Source organism: Drosophila kikkawai, chromosome X, assembly GCF_030179895.1.
Source record: "Drosophila kikkawai strain 14028-0561.14 chromosome X, DkikHiC1v2, whole genome shotgun sequence".
In the NCBI taxonomy this organism is placed as follows: Eukaryota; Metazoa; Arthropoda; class Insecta; order Diptera; family Drosophilidae; genus Drosophila; species Drosophila kikkawai.
In genome coordinates this window covers 31,479,765-31,497,539 of record NC_091733.1, presented here as the reverse complement: position 1 = coordinate 31,497,539, position 17,775 = coordinate 31,479,765, and the positions used below count along the sequence as shown (strand labels likewise).

Sequence of the window (17,775 nt, the reverse complement as noted above, 5' to 3'; positions counted from 1 at the left end):
ATCCAAAAACAAACTGCCAGGGTTTACAGCTTCCTTTCTTCTTCACCTTCCGCTCCTCCAAAAAGACTTGTTAATTTTTTAGTTAAACAATAAAAATATATTTTATTCGGTATAAATTTTGTGCCGTTTATCAACAATGTGCCACAAAATACATAAAAAAAAAGAAAATAAAACAAAAAAGACCTGCTTCTTTTCATATCAAAGTCAAGTGATTGAGCAGGCAAACATTTTGGTTATCATCTCTCACTCATTACACAGTCAGAAAATGTTACAGTACATTATTAATATATATATATGTGTGTGTGAAAAAACAGTATCAAAGCCTTTATTATTATTGTTTTTGTTGTATAAAATCACAAATCCCTTGTATAAATTGACGCACAAAAGAAATGCTTTGATACTGCTTTGTTTTTGTTTTTTTTTATAACATTTAATATCCTTTTTTTGGTGTTTTTTTTATGGTTTCTACCATTTTTTGTCTATCTAAACTCTTCGCTCGCTTCCTTAAATATCAAATAATATCGCTTTCCTTTGAGACTCTCGAATTGAACTGGGAGTTACTATCACCTCCTCACAGCGTTCCCGTGGGCGTGCCCGTACCAGTGACCACTCCAGCTCCGCCAAACGACAGGAGATCCGCCTGATCCGGCTTATCCCGCGTGGCATGATACGCCTCACGCTCACGATCCGGAAACTTGGTGGGCAGATTCGGTGAATGCAGATTGACCTTGGCCTCGAAACGTACGCCGGCCACCTCCACCTCATAGTGGCCAGAGAGTACATACTCATTGGTCACCGGCAGCTCACCGCCAGCCTCATCAAAGTTGCGCACAAATCCCAGGCAGACTTGCTTCTCGAAAGTGTAACCATAGCCGGTGGTGGTGGTCATGCCCACATAGACGCCATCACGATAAATGGGCTCACCGCCCCAGCACCACATGTCCACCTCGTGGTCATGGTCGTTCAGCAAAAGCTGGACATACATGCGTTTCACTCCCTCCTCGCGTTGCTTGAGCAAGGCACTGCGGCCTATAAAGTCGATGGGTTTCTGTGGAGGATTTTGAATTGTAATTTACTGGATAATCCTTTCAAGCTTTTCCCAAACTCACATTGAACTTGACACGCCAACTGCGTCCACATTCCAGGGGGGTGGTAAAGGTATCCAAATCCTGGCCCCAAAAGGCATAGAACTTTTCAATGCGCAAGGCACGCGTGGCATAGTAGCCTAAAAAAAGGGATTACAAATTAAGAAAAATAAAGTAAAATCAAGTAAAATCAAGAAAAATCAAATAAAAATCTATTAAATTTTACAAAATCTCCAGCCAAACTCACCTGCATGCTGTATGTTAAACTTCTGGCCCGCCTGATAGAGCCTGGAGTACACATGCAAAGCATATTCGTTGGGTATATAAAGGACATAGCCCAGTTCGCCCGTGTGGGTGATGTTTAGCACACGAATGCCATCCGCCAGGCCCACATCCAGTTCCTGCAATAACCAAAAAAACCGAGTTAAAATTAAGAATTTCCCATAAGGATGCACTACACCCACCTTGTAGGTAAAGAAGGGAAAACTCTTGGGCGTGAGATCCGTGTCGGTGAGCTCGGAGAGCAGAATCCTTGAATAGGGTCCTAGAATGCAAATGGCCGTATACATGGAGGTCACATCCGCCACATTCACCTTGGCCCTCAGATGGTCGGGCATGTGTTTGCGTATCCAGCACATGGAGCGGGTCTGCTGTATGGTCGGAGCAATCATCATGTAGCTACAATGGGAGAAGGGTATTAAAGGTAGGTGGCAGCTAATCCTATTCCATACTCACTGCCTCTCTGATAGCCTGGCCAAAGAGCAATCGTTCTCGTAGCCACCATTTGGATTCTGCATGCCCGTGTGTATAATGGAGCCCACTGCCACATCCACATCATTAGAGCATAGATATTGGAGCAGCTCCACCACCTCATTGCCCTTCGACCAGAAGTCGTATTTGGTAAAGGAACTGTAGTCGGCAATGCCTATGCGCTCGCGGCAGGCCCGATACTCGGAGGCCACATGATCGAACCAGGGCGGCTTGCCAAAGGTGCGGGTCTGGGCAATGCGAAAGCGGGGCAAACCGAACTCATCTGTGGGGGAAACAGAGAAGTTTTAAGGTTTAAATAAAGAAATTATCGCAACTCTTTCTATTTTTCCTTAAATATTCATACTCCTACTCACCCTGCTTATCCTGCTGATCAAAGTAATTGGGTCTCTCGTAACCCATTGACTGGCCAAAAACGGCGCCCGCCTCCTTCAGCTGCGGATAGATGGGTGACATGCGCAGATTCCTGCCGGTTTGGAACTCCTCAAACGGATAGTTGATCTCAAAATGCTTGCCAGGCGCCTCCTTGCAGCGATCCCTTAGAAACTTGCGATTGTTGTGCAGCCCCAGAAACCGACTAATGTCCAGAATATGCAAATCCAAATACGTAGAACCCTTGGTTATCAAATCGGTGAGCACACGTCCAATGCCACCCGAGGCGGAGACGCCCATTGTCTTGTTGCCGGCGGCCACATAGTAATTCTGAATCTCAGGAGCCTCACCCAGGATCCACTTGCAGTCCGGCGAGAAGACCTGCAGCGAGTTGGTCAACCGATCGAGGGTGGCGCCCCGAAAGGCAGGCACTCGCAGCAGCAGGGCGTCGAGCAGCTCATGGAAGTGATCCCAATCTGGTGGATGCTGCCTGGCCGTTTGCGACAGCGGTATCACGCCATCCTCATACACCATCTTGGCCTCCCGTTCGAAGCCTCCAGCCAGAATGTGACCCTCGCACTCGCGGAAGAAGATGCGTCCATCAAAGTCCCTCACGAATGGCGTATCCGGACTGAGGCCCTCAATGGGTCGCGTGTGCAGGTAATGATGCTCCACCGCCTTCAGGGGCACCTTCACCACCGGCTTGGACAGGGTGCCCACCTCGCGGGCCCAGAAGCCCGTGCAATTCACAAAATAATCACACTCCACATCGCCCGCCGTCGTCTCCACGCCGCGCACCTTGCCATGTTCGCTGTGGATCTTCTTGATGGCACAATGCTCCACGACACGAACGCCCAGGCGCTGGGCCTCGGTGAGATAGGCCTGGCACACCAGCATTGGATCACACACCCCATCCTCGGGTATCCACAGGCCGCCCTCGATGCCATCCAGGGAGAGCAGATCGCAGTGGTCGCGGCACTGTTCCGGCGACAGGATTTCGCAGCGCATGCCCCAGGCCACGGCCTGTGATTTCATGCGGTTGAAGGCCGTCATCCGGTCCCAGCTGCGTGCTAGGTTCAAGCTGCCCACTTGCCGCCATCCCGTGGGCAATCCCTGCTCCGCCAGCCGCTTGATCAGATCGATGGAGTACTCCGCCAGCTTCAGCTCGGTGTAACTGGGCTCGAAGCGTCCGGCCAGGCCGCAGGCCGTCCATGGCAGCTCGCCGCCCACACGATCCTGTTCCACGACCAGCGTCTCGCCGCCCCAGCCGCTCAGGCCCAGGTGATAGGCCACCGAGGCGCCGGTGATGCCGCCGCCGCAGATCACTACGCGGGCCTTGGATGGCAGTTGGCCCGCCAGCTCCTCGCTGAGATCCGGAGCCTGCTGTGGCTTGAATTTGCGCTTCCGGAGCAGCGGCTCATCCGCCGCCGCCGCGGCCGCCGATGCATCCGCCAGGCAACGCACTGGGCCTGCGGGCAGAAGCCATCTCCTAGCTGCTCCGCCACAACGCCGGCCGCCCACATCCAGGAGTTTCATCATCTTGTCCCCCGAGGATCTCCGGACACATAAGCAAGGTAGGAATTAACGTATTTCCGAATCTACGCGTATTTCCTGAGATTTAGAGATGGGGAAACATCGATAATCTCGAAATATCGTTAATCGTTGCCAATTTAGCTATTTTCCGGGTAGATCTGGCGATTGTCAAGGTGTAATCAGCGGCTAGCGGTTTTTATAGCTGTTTTCTAGCCAAAATAAATTACACTGAAAATATTTAGCTTTTAAAACTTACATTAAATTTAAAAACTAAAAAGAGAATTATAAGAAAAGAAAATTATTAAAAAAGGAAAATAATTAAACAAGAAAAGAAAATTATTACAATAAAAAATTATTAAAAAAATAAACCCCTCAAAAACAACCCACAAAATCCATGAAAAACACAACTTTTCTTTTGAAGATTTATTTCCAATAACCACCAAAAACACCCAGTAACTTCTTAGTTTTTCTATTTTTTTCCAGTTTTCTTAATTTTTTTTTTGTTGTGTTTTGTTTTTCTTTGTTTACAATTTCTGTGTGGGTTTAGGGTTTTTATTTGTATTATTTTTTCTTTTAACTGAAGCCCCTCTGCTCGCCTTCTCCAAGAAACGCAATCAGACCGAAGGAAATCATAACAATCGAGAGGGTCCAGGTCCAGTGCCTGTGTTCATATCCTGGATATTACATATACATATATAATAATGCATAGTGCAGGGGGGAGAAGGAGGTGGCTGTTGCTCTCTAACTGTTTTTTTTTCATTACAGCTAAACTAATTTTTACAAGGTCTCCGAATTGTCGTCGTGCTTCTTTAGTTTTGTATTTACTTTATTCATTAAGTAAGCATAATTGCCCCAAAAAAACTTAATCTTAATCCATTACATAATTGCCCTTTGAGGAGGGAGCTTTGTGAACAACAAAAAAAAAATATACATATATATATTTTTAAATATTTCGTTGGGGGAGAGGGGGGAAAACAAGTTCAGATGCGGAATAGAATTTATTGCAATTGAATTTATACGCGCGCTCTCTCTCTCTCTTCATAATCATAATTTAAGGATAATCATAATAGTGTAATATATATAGTATAGTATATAATCATAAGTTCATACGCAGCATTATTTAATATAAGTTAATTTTCTTCGCTCCGCTCCAACTGTTTTAGTTTTGATTCCCATCCATCCATCGTGCGACCTCATTAAACTATAGATTATAACATTACTATGTGGTTTTGTTTTTCTTATACAGCAGGTGGTTCTTCTGCGTAATACGTAGCACATGGCACGTAGTACGTAATCAATAGATACGATATACGTTACGAGAGTTCTAGATACATTTAGATAACGCCCTATTATCTCATTATCCCGGGGTGGTTTTTAGCTCTCTCACAGAACTACAAAAACTAGATCAATGTGGCCCCTAGTGTGGGTTGTTGCTACATCGTCAAGCAATTATCCTGTAACAGTTTTTGCTCTAGCGCTTCATCTCCCTATAAAGACTACAACTTATTTAGATTTTAATAAAAAAAAAAATATGGAATAATTTAAAAAAATAAATAAAAACAAAAAAAATTGACACGTTTGACTAGGTCATACCTGGCAATATACCAGCGAATCAGGGTTTCTAGAGGTTTTTAAAGGGGGGAACAAGTCAAGTTTTTCTCACAGCTTACTTTTGGCGCCCTCTGTTGTCCTTACTCAAGGAGTTTCCTTTTTAAAAAAGTCATTTTTAAAATTACACACAATATTTAAAGTTTAAATTCATGATACAAATTCTTATAAGAACCAGTAATATATCAAATATGATATTTATTCTGGCAAAAAACGTAATTAAAATTGTTTTTAGTTTGTTAAGCCTGGCGTCATCTGCCGGAACTTAAGCCTTATTTTCCCTTATCCTTTTTTTCCCTGCTCTTTTCTTTAGAGCTTTTTCCCCCGGAAAAGTTTCGCTGGAAATTGCCAGGATAAGCCCTGCCTGTGTGTGTGTGTGTGTTGGGTGTGTGTGCCAGAATTGAGGGCTTTTTGACTAAGAGGCTAGGCCTCTATCTAATGTATACATTATACATGCGAATAAATAAATTAGTTTTAGTTCATTTCTTAAGTTTTCTTTTCTTTTTCCTTCTTTCTTTTTTTTTTTTTGGTTAACATTGGGATTGGCACATTATATTACATATCATACAAAGCTTCGCATTCGTTAAGTTTCTCTACTTGTCCTCGTGTTATCCTTTTTGTTTTTCATTACTAACGGAAAGAGCCAACCGAAGACCAGTGTTGGGTAAGGCGAAAGTATTGGGAAGGGTCACTGAACTAGAGCTAAAGCACGCCATCAAAAAAAAAGGGGGGTTTCGTTTCGCTTCGGTTTTTGGGTTGTTCGTTTAAAGTTCGTGTAATAAAATGTAACCGCTTATCACATTCATAGAACTTGATCAATTCTCTAAATACATCATATAGTCGTATGCATAGGTTAAATATAGTACATAATTTGGTACAGTTACCTTGTATGAGTTAACTAAATGTTTTCGTTTCCTTAATAGCACAGTGTATACGCTTCCGTCTTCGATCTTTCTTTCTTTCTTTGTTTTTCTTTTTTTTAGGGCACATTCTTTTAGTTTTAAATTTAAATTCAATTGAAAAAAACGAAAAGTAATCAAAGGTTTTTTTTTAAACATTTTGGAGTACTTTACCGACCTGCTCTCTGACTTTTCTCATTTTAGTTGTTATACTTTTATGTTTTAGTTTGTTTTTATTTTTCTTTTTTTAATTGGTATTTGATTTTCATTTTTTTTATTTTTTGTTTCTTGCAACAACTACAATACATGCAAACAGCAATTTTTTTTGGAGTGCAACATAAACGGTCTGACAATTCGAAACAGAATCTATCTTAAGTTCTTGCTTGTATCGCTTACTTTTTGGTATATATATTCACTAGATCTATGTAAGTATTAGGTTTTTGTTTTGGGTGTGTAGGTTTTTCTCTCTGTGTGTATGTATAACTATTTTTTTGGCTACTTTTTTGAGGTTTGTAAAATATAGAAATTAGGTTTAATTCGATTCTTAGTTATATATATTTTAGAACCCATAAATAAATCATAAATAATTTATATTCGTATCCTTACAGTGTCCTTGTTTTGTCCAGTTGTCAAAGAGAGAGAGTGTGAGTGTGTGTGTGTTTTGCCGGTAGGGGTGTTTCATTGTTTGAATTACACATTTAATACTTGGGTTTTCTTCAGTTTTATAACATTTACTTTATAAACTATTTGCAATGCCTCATTGTTTAATGACCTGTGACTGCTGTGGGAATCTCTGAAGCTTTTCAGCTTCCTCTCTTAGGTTTCAGTTGAGTTTTCTCTGGTTTTTTAGTTTAGTTTTTTTATTTATTTCTTTTTTTTTTGCAAAATAAATGCTCTGGATTTTTGTATCTTTCTCTGGAAAAAAAAAAAGAAAAAAAAAAAACAACATCTCAGGTTAGAGACTACACTAGACTACATATCCCGCTTAAACATTTTGATCTTTTTTCTGATCTTATTTCTGTCTGAGAGTTTTTTGTGGTTACGTTTTGTGGTATCTTTTTTTGGGGGTTTTAGTTACTTTGGAATTACTGGCATTACTCTGGTTAATGTTAGTTTTTATTTCGCTAAGCTATTAGGTGGAGAATCGGAAACTCATGTAAGTAGTTCACTTGAAACGTACGATTTTATGAGAGTGTGTGTGTGTGTGTTTATGTGGGGTGTTGTGTTAGGGAAGTGTGGTGTATGCGCTATATGTAGGGCCAGTTTTTGGTTGAAATATTTCACTTTGAGTCTAAAAAATTAATGAAAATTAAAAATAACCTGATTAGAATTATTTTTTCTTTGTCCCAAAAGTCGGTTATTTACACAGTTTTTGTAATAAACATTAAAAACCAAATTATATTGTCTAAAATTTAATTTAATTTGCTTTTAGTTTATATTAAAATTGAAAATAAATATTTTTAAAAATTTTAAAATTCCTTTTGATATTTTTTATTAATTTTATTTTACCTGGCAACCGTGAAATATTTATTACCAAACTGGCCCTCGCCTTTTATAGTCTTGAAACGCCTTGTTTTTGTGTTCTAAACTTATCGGTGTACCGTTATTCGTGTTTTTAGCACAAAAATACCTATCAAGATTTTGTTTTCGGTATTCTTCATATATTTTTTTTTTTATATTTAATTTTAGTTTTTTTTTTTTCTTGTTATTTCAAAATAAATTACAAGGGGGGGATTCGAGAGGGATAAAATATACTCCTTACGAGTTTCGCCTTCGTTTGCATAAAATACCTTAACATCCATTTTTCGCCTTAACTCATCTTTATCGCGATCATCGCGCAGAATCTTAAATAAATATAAAGCACAAAGTGTTGACTTTCCAGTTGGTTTTCTCGACTTCTAGTTGATAAGTTATAGATATATATATAATATAATGTATATATATAAGTAAAGTTAATCCTTTTGAAGATGCGTGTGTGTGAGAAGTGTTTGGGGGGTTTAGCATCTTCAATCTTAAATAAATTCCCAAACATCATTGCTGCCATGATGCCTAGTTTTTATGTTATATATATATTTTTGGTATGTCGCGGTGCTCCTCTGTTTTTTCTATAAGTTTTTGGTTTGATTTCTTGAACCCATCTTAGGCATAAAACTCCGTTTTTCCTTGCGTCTTATAGGCCTCCTCCTCGATTTTGTACATGTCCATAAGCTAGGATTTTTTTTTGTTTGTTTGGTTTTTGAAGCGTTGATGGTGACAGCAGGCGGGCAGCGTGATAAACAAAATACAAAACATAGTTTTTTCGCAAAAGTAAACAAATTTGTTTCGTGTGTGTGTGTAAGTGTGAAATGAAAAGTGTTGGAAAGAGAGAAATAGAGAGAGAAAGAGCGAGAGAAAAGAGAATTTTTAGTTTAGTTTTTCTTGGTTAATTTTCTTTGACAATTTTTTAATTTGTTTTTATTTTTTGTTTAAGGTTAGGGCGGGCGACACAGCAAACGATAAATGACAAGGCGTTATATTTGGGTGGAAGGGGCGTGGCAAATCGGGTGTTAGAAAGAGAGACAGCTACAAAGACAGAGATACATAGAGACAGAGTGAGACAGAGAGAGAGAGAGAGAGAGAGAGAGAGAGAGAGAGAGAGAGAGAGAGAGAGAGAGGGAGCTAAGTAGTTCGATAGTTGAGCTGCGAGCTTGGATTCTCTAGGTTTAACAGGATTCGAGCCAAGATCTTAACTATATATAGTAGGTATATATAACACATAGTCAGAGGAAGTAGGATACATGGGATACAGAGGCTTAGGGATCAATATCAAAGTGGCAAAAAGGCTGGAGACACAGAGCACACATACAACTTAAGCACAGAAAAGCAAATAAAATCGAAATTAAATATAAACCAAAAAATTAACATGATTCTTGGTGTGGAAATTTATGTTAAAAATATTTAAAAAATATATATATTAATATATATTATTTAATAAATAGAATATTGAATAAATATATATATTATATTTAAATTTATTTTTTATTTAAAATTTATTAAATATATATATTAAAATATAATATTTAATAAATAAATAAATAAAATATTTAATGAATATATAAATTAATAAATATTATTTAAAAAATATTTAATTAAAAAATGAATATTATATATTTAAAAAAATTTATCTATGTTAAATATATATATCTTTTTAATATTTCAAAATAAAATAAATAAAATATTTTATAAATATATTTATTAATATATCATACTTAATAAATATATTTAGTAATATATATTATTTAATAAATATTTAATTATGAATTAAAATAAAATATTTTACAAAATTTATCTAAGTAAAATAATTTTTTAAAAATATTCCACACTAAAAATTAAAGAAAACTAAACAGAGAAGTCCTAGAAAAATGAGAGAGCACATGGTGAGGCATGAAAGTAAATGAACATGTACCAATAAATATATATATATATCAATATATAATACATATATAAGGAAGTAGTAGTAGATAATTACATCTTAGCAGTTAGTGTGAAAGATTAGCAGCTACTTGACTGATCGATTACTTTCAGGTTAGTACGGATGGGTAACGGTTCGGTTAGGTTGGGTTTTCTTTTTCGTTTGTGATTTGGTTATTTGGTTTATCGGTTATTAGTTATCAGTTATTAGTTATTGGTATATTAGTTATATTGGTATATGCATCCCCAGTCGATGGTCCCTCTCTCTCGCTCTCGCTCTCTCACTCTCACTCTCTCTCTTTCTCTCTGTCTGTCACTTTTATATCAATCGTTTGGGAGATGCATTTTTTAGCTTTGAATTTTTTTATATTTTCAGTTTCAGTTGTTGTTTGCTTTCATTTGTGATTTCAGTTATCTGTTATCGTTTATATCGGGGTTTTATCGATTTTATCGTTTACGGTTTTTCGCCCTCTAGCTCTCTATACAGGTGTGGTTGTTGTCTAAAGTACAGTCTCAATACTGGTTATAGTGTCGGTCTGCGGCCGAGTTTCGTTCAGTACCTTTTGCACATCGGTACTGAATTCCTCGATCTGCTTCGAGTGCGCCAGCTTCAGTTTCTCCATGGCGCGTCCCTGCTTAACGCCAATTTGCTGTAAAAAACAATTGGGAATTTAATTAATTAATTTATAAGGACAGACTAGAATCGTTAAAATAAAATAAAAAATATTGTATTGATAAAATATAACCTTTTTAGAAAAATATAAAATTTTTATCATCGGAAAAATATCAATATATCGAGTATTTTCGATATTTTTAATTTTAATGTATATGTATATTTTTTGTACGTTTGTTTTATTCATTTTTTATTTTTTAATTAATAAATACCCTATTTTAATTTATTTCATCGATATTTTTTAATTAAAAACTATCGATAAAATATATCAAAAAATTTATTTTAATTTAAAAATATCGATAAAATATATCAAAATATATATTTTAATCAAAAACTATCAAAAAAATATATCAAAATATATATTAATATTTTTATCAATTTTTGTTCAACAGAGTCTCAAAACACTTACCTTCTTCTCCTCCATGAAGCGCTTCACATTGTTCTGACGCTTCTCGCGCAGCCGCCGATCCTTCTCGTTCTTGGTCTTCAGCGTCTTGTCGTTCTGCACCTCCTTGGCCGTGTCCGCCGAGGTTTTGGCCTGCTTGGCATTCAGATCCTTGACATCCCTGCAGCAAAATAAAACGCAATGTAATTTCGCCCCCACACTACCTGGTGGCTATCCCTCTCACCTGGCATGACGATCCTCCAACTGCTTGATCTGCGCTGCCTGCACGGTCAGCATGAGTGCCTTCATGGCATCCTGCGAGTCCTGGACATGCTGACGGAGCATATCCCACTCCTCCTTGCGATGGCGGGCAATCATATCGGTCCACTGCTTGGTCTGATCATTGATGGCATTCTTGATATTGGCATCATTCCTTATATCATCCTTGCTCTTGCCCTTGATCAGCTTATCGATGGCCGCATTCTGGGTCTTTTGCACCGAGGTGCGCTCCTTGGCATGCTTCTTGCGCAGAGTGTCCAGCTCCTTGATCTGCTTCTTGCCCACCTTCTGGAAGCCCTTCTCCTGGCGCAACGACTCGAGAGTTACAGGCTCAAAAACTAGCGGGGGTTCCTTTTTCTCCTCCTCCTTGGCCTTGCCAGCATCTCGAGCGGCTCCACCGCTTTGCTCTTCAATGCCCAAGGCCTTCATTTGTTCATTTTGCTGCTTTGCAGCACCAGCAAATCCTCGCGGATCCGACAACATGGCCATGAAATCCTCAAAACCATCGGGCACATAGATCTTTAGCTCGATATTCACGAACAGCATTGGCAGGGACATGGGGAAATTGGCCTCGGTACGCAGGGACACATGCCGATAGCCCGCTTGCAGGCCATCCAGCGGCAGGATACGTTGACCAATCATTTTGCCGCTTTCCTCATAAACACCAAATCGTAGAACGGCCAAATCCGGCAGCACCACCTTACGGAACACAAAGGCATCCTCGTTGTACACCGGATTCAGACCATTGTTGGGCACCAGTCGCGTGCGAAACTCCTTTTTGACGGTGTCCGAGGGCAGACCAAACATGTCCACCTCCACATAGGTGCCCACTTTCTTGTCGGACAAAAACTGACCGGCTATCACCTTCACGGAGCATTGGGCGGCAATTACACCGTCTACGGGTGCATCGGCAAATGGATCGAAATCCTTGTCTGCTCGCCGCATAAAGTCCGGCTTTAGGAGGTAGCCACAGCCGCCGTTGTACTCGAATTTACCTTGGTTAAGCTGCATTGGCAGATCGGAGGATTGGAAGTTAAGCGAGACCATTTGGCAGCCGGCATTCCAGAAAACCTGCGGCATGTAGTTGGAGGAGTCGGCCCGTGTGCCCTTTGGATAGATGCGAGACATCTGACGCTTGTTGTAATTGACAAATTCAATGGAGCTCTGTTTTAGGTAATTCATGCCCGCCGATTCCGCAAAGGAGGACATGTTGTGGGCTATGTTTTTCTCTGTTAGAAGGTTAACCCAGAATAATATCTTATAATTTCTTGTGTTTTTGGCAAAGATAATCCTTACCGATTGCCTTGTCAAAGCCCTGAAACTTGATGGGCTGCGCATAATTGACCATGGATGATAGCCACGGATGGACATTGGTGGTGGAGCCACTGTAATTGGCAGCAGCAGCCTCAGCCTCGGCTCCACCACCACCCTCGGCGGCACCTTCGGCGGCTGCCGCTGCCTCGGGTGCTGGCGCTGGAGCAGCCGCTGCCTCTGGCGGTTTGCCAGCACTTGCATCCTCCTCAGGATCATCGTCCGTCTTCAGTTCGCCTTTCAGCCACAACTCAAGCTCCACCTTTTCCACCTCCGGCTTCATGCGTTTGTTCTTGATGAGAATCTTGCGCTTCAGCTTGCAGGGTGGTGGCAAAGGTAGACCAGGATCCAGCTGGGTGGGAGGGTAATGGGTTTATGGAAATATATTTATGGGGAATTTATTCACACTTACCGGATGATCCGAAAGCGGCTCCTTCAGTAGCAGATCACCGAAGAAGTCATCACAGTATTTGGCCAGCTTGTATTGCTGGGCACGGTTGCAGTGGTTCTCAAAGGACAGAATCACTGGATACTCCGAGGATACAAAGGCGCAGTCCGCGATGGCTTGGATGCAGTCCTGTAAAGTAACACAAGTATTAATCGATTTTTTAAGATAATTATTTAAGTTAAATATATATTTATAGATTTATAATGAAAGACCTTTTCTTTTTATTAATAAATTTCCAACTGCCTGAAAGACTAGTAAATCCTGGTAAATTTAGGACAAATTTGCCATGGTTTTTATGCAAAATTATCCAGCAAAATAGGTGCAAATTCCCCTTGTCACTTTAATTTACAGAAAATTAAAAAACAATTACTTAAAAAATTAATTAGTTAAATTAAATTTTTGAAAAATTGACCTGCAAAATAATAAAAATTTCGCTTAAATTAGACTGATTATTTCTCCATTTATTTGTTAATAAAAATAAGTAAAATACTTATATATAATTTATAAATTATATGTAAAATATATATTTCAATAGAAAAACTAATTATAGTTTTTTTTAATTTATGTTCCTTTTTAGCAGTTTAGTGGCATTTTTTATGAAAATAATTAATATTAAAGTTAAGCTTTGAAAATGCCTCAAAATTAATCTCTTTAATTTTTATACTCAATAGATTCCTTTATTCTTTCTTTATAATTTATAGGTAAACAAAACCCACCTTGAACAGAATTTCCGTGCAGTAGGCATGACCGTGGGTAACAATGGGCTCCTCATCCTCTCCCTTGCCATTCCAGCAGTCCAGCTCCACACAGCGACAGCCGGCGAGCAGCGTTTGACGGTACATCTCCACGGAGCTCTTGCCTCCAATCTGACGACCAGACAAGTAGGTGTTATGCGAACTATTGATGTAGTAATGGGCCAGAGGCTGGTCCATTTCCATGTAGAAGTCCAGTCGATCCAGGAATACGGGAGCATTCTCATCGGACATAAGATAGCGCTTGAAGCCGTCCAAAGAGAGTTGAACTAGAGGAATAATATTTGTTATAGTTAAAAATATATGTAATATAATTAATAATTTATGTAGTATAATTAATAAAAAATAAATCGAAATATTTAATTAATAATAAATCCTAGTTTAATCTTTGGAAATTTCTCAAAATAAATCTATTTAATTATAAATATAATTTATTTTTGAGATTAGTTATTTATAACTTAATTAAATTATTATAATTAATTTTTCAGATTACTTTTTTATAACTTACCACTCTTTTTCTTCTCCTCATCCAGCTCGTAGTCATTGATAATCTCCGTGCAGCGCTTCTCCTCGTAAAGTGGATAAAGGATCTCGTTCATGCGAGGATCACGTTGTTTGTCATTCATAAACTGGATGAACTGCTCCAGACTAATGAAATCCTGCTTGCCCTTGGTGCTGTTTTTTAAGGATATTAAAAAATATGTTATAAATATTAATTTTATGTATATTAAATATACAATGTAATATAAATTGTAATTAAATCTTCATTCTACTCACATGGATGTAAACAACTCCTCAATGTCATTGCGTGGACACACCTTGTGATACAAAGCATAAAACTTATCAAAGGTAAACTGCTCCTTGGTCATCGTGGCATTCTTGTCATCCGGCAGGCCAGCATCCTTGATGCAAGTGTAGACCAGCTTTTCCGTTTTGCCAGAGGCAAAGGTCTTGGCCAGCGTTTTAACTGGAATTTTGCCGCTTTTTTCAACGCAGTAACTCAATCGCATCCAACTAGGTTTATATGAGCATCGCAGAGAGAGAAGTATTTTTTCAGGCTTTTAATTTGTTTTCTTTTCTAGGAAGTTCTATAAGGGGGTTTCCCTTGTAAGAGGGGGAGTTTTTGGGGATGTAATGCAATTAAAATGGCAGTGACAAGCAGTAACAACAACAAGCATACTTAATTTGTTGAAATAATTAGTAAAACTCGAACAAAACAAGTCAACATACCTGGTTTATAAGGAGAGAGTGGTTTAAAATAATTCTGTAAAAGCTAAATACCTTAAAAATAGGGATAGTTTAAAGTATAAAGATTACATCTTCATCAGAATATTCATAAATTTGCCTTTTGGCCCAATTTAAATTAAAATAATATCTCTGATAGCCCTGAAAATTGATTGGAAAATAAACACTATTTTCTGGCAGCCACCCCCCTCAGAGTCACATCTTAATGCCTAAGCTGACGGCCGTTTGGTAATCGAATTCAATATTGATTAGCAATCAAGTTCAGGCTGATCCCTTACGCAGATGATTAACGAGCCAAACTCATAACTAATTGAAACGAAAGAGAGCTTACAGCCTGGTCACAATTTGCATGGCCAACTGACCACTGGACACATGGTCTATGGTCTATATCCCGACGGCTTTTAGTACCAATTCCATACACTTTTTGGCCGCTCACGTTCTCCGGGTCAAGTAATTGCAACCCCGCTGTTGAATGACGCATAAATAATGCAATCAGAAACAAATTGCAAACAAGGACGACGAAACATGCAACATGCCCCACCTGTGTGCCACGCCTACATTGCACCTACACTGCTACAATCCTCCTACTTCTATTCCTACTCCTTCTCTTGTTCCCTATTCGGCCAAGGTGTTGCCCTTATCGGTGGTTAACACGGTGGTTCGTTAAATGCACTTTTCCAACTTTTCAACCCGAAAACCCCTCTTAAAGTTAGAACACTTGGAGAAACTTGGAGCACCAAGTAAGGTTTTAAATTTAAAATTAATAAAAAACAATTAAGAAAATTAAATATAATATAAGAAAATATTTAACATAAATTAGTTTTTGAAGATATTTATCTTATTTTGAAATTGAAAATTAAAATTTTTCCTTTACTTTCTTCGTTCCACTCAGAGAAAAGTATCACCAAGTAAGGTTTTAAAATTAATATTAATTAAAAACAATTAAGAAAATTAATAAATCTTAGAAGAAAATATTTAAAATAAATTTGTTTTTAAGAAAACTTAACTCAAATCTTTTTTTTTTAATTTTTCTTATACTTTTTTCGTTATTTAATAATATAAATAATATATATATAGAACATTAATATTAATAAAAAAAAATATATATCAAAAACATTAAAAAATCTTAACAAATATTTATAAAAAAAAATCAATTTAAGAAATTCATCAAATCTTATAAGAAACTATTAAAAATATATTTTTATTCAAGGAAATTGAACTTAAATCTTTTTTAATTTTAAATTTTTCGTATACTTTTTTCTTCATATAATTAATATAAATAAAAAAAAATATATCAAAAACATTAACAAATATTGATGTTAAAAAAACATTAGGAAATTCAACCGATTTTATAAGAAACTATTAAAAACACATTTGTATTTGTAAAAATGAAACCTTTTTTCATTTTCTTATACTTTCTTTTTTACAGTGTAGTTATCCTCACCCCAGGACCTGGCACACAGTCGACTGGGAATAGAGTTCACCGCAGGCAACGCATATCCAATGAACCACAGTTCAGTTGCCGCCTTTCATCTACCCCAGGGACACGGAGGAGGCAGGAACCTCAGGAACCGTGGTCATCATCAGACACTTTTGGCCTATTGAATGCATTCGTTTCGAGGCAAACTTTTGGACGGTTTAACCCAATTTTCAATGGCCAGGCCTGGAATTTATAACCAACCATTCTAGGGCAACGCCCACACTTGTTAAAAGCGGAAACCCAAAACAAATTCAACTTAAATGTAGGCCAAAAAAAGGGTAGGGTTTTTTGTTGAAAAACAAAATATACATACAAATATAATTTGTTTATAAAAATATTAATTACAAATTGGACTTTGATAAATATTATGTGAATTTTTCTAATAATAATAATAATTGTTTAAGTTTAATTATTATTATTAAAAGTACCAATTGTTAAATAATAATAATAATAAATATTATAATATACTTTTAATAATAATAATTGCTTAAAATTTATTAAGTATTATTAATAGTAGTAATTTTCGAACAATATATATCAAAGTCTAATTTGTAATTTATATTTTCATAAACAAGAAATAAAAATATATTTTTTATTGGCTCATAATTTTGTTGTCCAGAAATTCCCAATTTTAATTCCTTGTTTTGTATTATAAAATTAATATTTTCTCTATTTTCCCAAAAACCTTCTTCTAGCACCTCATTTGGTATTGGTATTTTCACCCCATTCCCGGTGGGAAAAAGAACAGCAGCCCCACCCAGAAAGTCCTTCTCCCAGCCCCCTTTCAAACACTTTTCCTCACGGCGGCCAGAGAATGCAAATAATATGAATTTATTTAGAGCCAAAAAGTGGACCATGGACAACGACTGGCGGGGAATAGAAAGTCGAGTCTTTGGCCCAAGGATCGAATTGCAGCCAGGCTGTGGGGTTCCCGGAATTGCGTAATCGCCAATCAGGAAATTAATAACAGACAAGAATGCGAATAATTGACCCGAAAGACCAAACAGACGATGATGTTGTGGCGAAATGTAAACGGATGGAATTTCAGTTTCAGAAAAGGGAAGTGCAGTAGCAACAATGGTTTCCCAGTAGTCACAACTTGCATTTCGCCGAAGCGAAATATAATATAGTTAAGGTCTTTAATTAAATGATAAGTTTCAGGGGAATTTCATTCATTAATTAAGGAATTAAATTATAGGGGAACTTGGTGGGAATTGAATTTATAATTAAGACTTTAAATAAAGGAGAACTTGGTGGGAATTAAGGCCTTAAATTCGATAAGACCTTGGCAGGATTTGAATGATTAATTAAGGCCTTAAATTAAAGGGGAACTTGGTGCGAATTTTTATTATTTATAAATAATTATTTATTAATTAGAAGTTAAGGCATAAAGTATATACTTACCTTACAATACATAGGGAACTTTGTCTACTTACATCTAAAACCCTTGAAACTTACTTACTTAAAGATGGTATGACACTCTAATT

General features: G+C 37.7%; 2 protein-coding genes across 7 annotated transcripts in view; both read right to left on the bottom strand.

Annotated features, from left to right (window-relative positions):
• Nucleotides 1-74: 74 nt before the first annotated feature.
• LOC108080377 (pyruvate dehydrogenase phosphatase regulatory subunit, mitochondrial) lies at nt 75-3,859 on the bottom strand. The gene is made up of 6 exons (XM_017175099.3): nt 2,210-3,859; nt 1,821-2,118; nt 1,550-1,763; nt 1,333-1,486; nt 1,110-1,225; nt 75-1,048 (listed from the first exon to the last, which is right to left on the bottom strand). Exons 1-6 carry the CDS (start codon nt 3,762-3,764, stop codon nt 572-574), a joined length of 2,814 nt encoding a protein of 937 aa, XP_017030588.1. The 5' UTR covers nt 3,765-3,859; the 3' UTR covers nt 75-571.
• Nucleotides 3,860-4,166: 307 nt separating this feature from the next.
• The window catches only part of norpA (no receptor potential A), a 56,047-nt gene continuing 42,438 nt past the window's right edge, over nt 4,167-17,775 (bottom strand). For all 6 annotated transcript variants that reach the window (XM_017175063.3, XM_017175065.3, XM_070287758.1 and 3 more), the window contains 9 exons: nt 14,341-14,577; nt 14,072-14,238; nt 13,528-13,832; nt 12,776-12,940; nt 12,349-12,715; nt 11,018-12,281; nt 10,798-10,954; nt 10,276-10,365; nt 4,167-8,473 (listed from right to left, as the gene is read on the bottom strand). In XM_017175063.3, the coding sequence (XP_017030552.1) occupies nt 8,405-8,473; nt 10,276-10,365; nt 10,798-10,954; nt 11,018-12,281; nt 12,349-12,715; nt 12,776-12,940; nt 13,528-13,832; nt 14,072-14,238; nt 14,341-14,577 (2,821 nt within the window). In that variant the 3' untranslated portion in view covers nt 4,167-8,404. The remainder of the gene's footprint in view (nt 8,474-10,275; nt 10,366-10,797; nt 10,955-11,017; nt 12,282-12,348; nt 12,716-12,775; nt 12,941-13,527; nt 13,833-14,071; nt 14,239-14,340; nt 14,578-17,775) is intronic.

Coding starts and splice junctions, on each gene's coding strand:
- LOC108080377 (XM_017175099.3), bottom strand. CDS start 3,764: ATGATGAAACTCCTGGATGTGGGCGGCCGGCGTTGTGGCGGAGCAGCT. Junction 1,487..1,549: donor TTCCCTTCTTTACCTACAAG/GTGGGTGTAGTG, acceptor TGGTTATTGCAG/GAACTGGATGTGGGCCTGGC. Junction 1,049..1,109: donor GTTGGCGTGTCAAGTTCAAT/GTGAGTTTGGGA, acceptor AATCCTCCACAG/AAACCCATCGACTTTATAGG.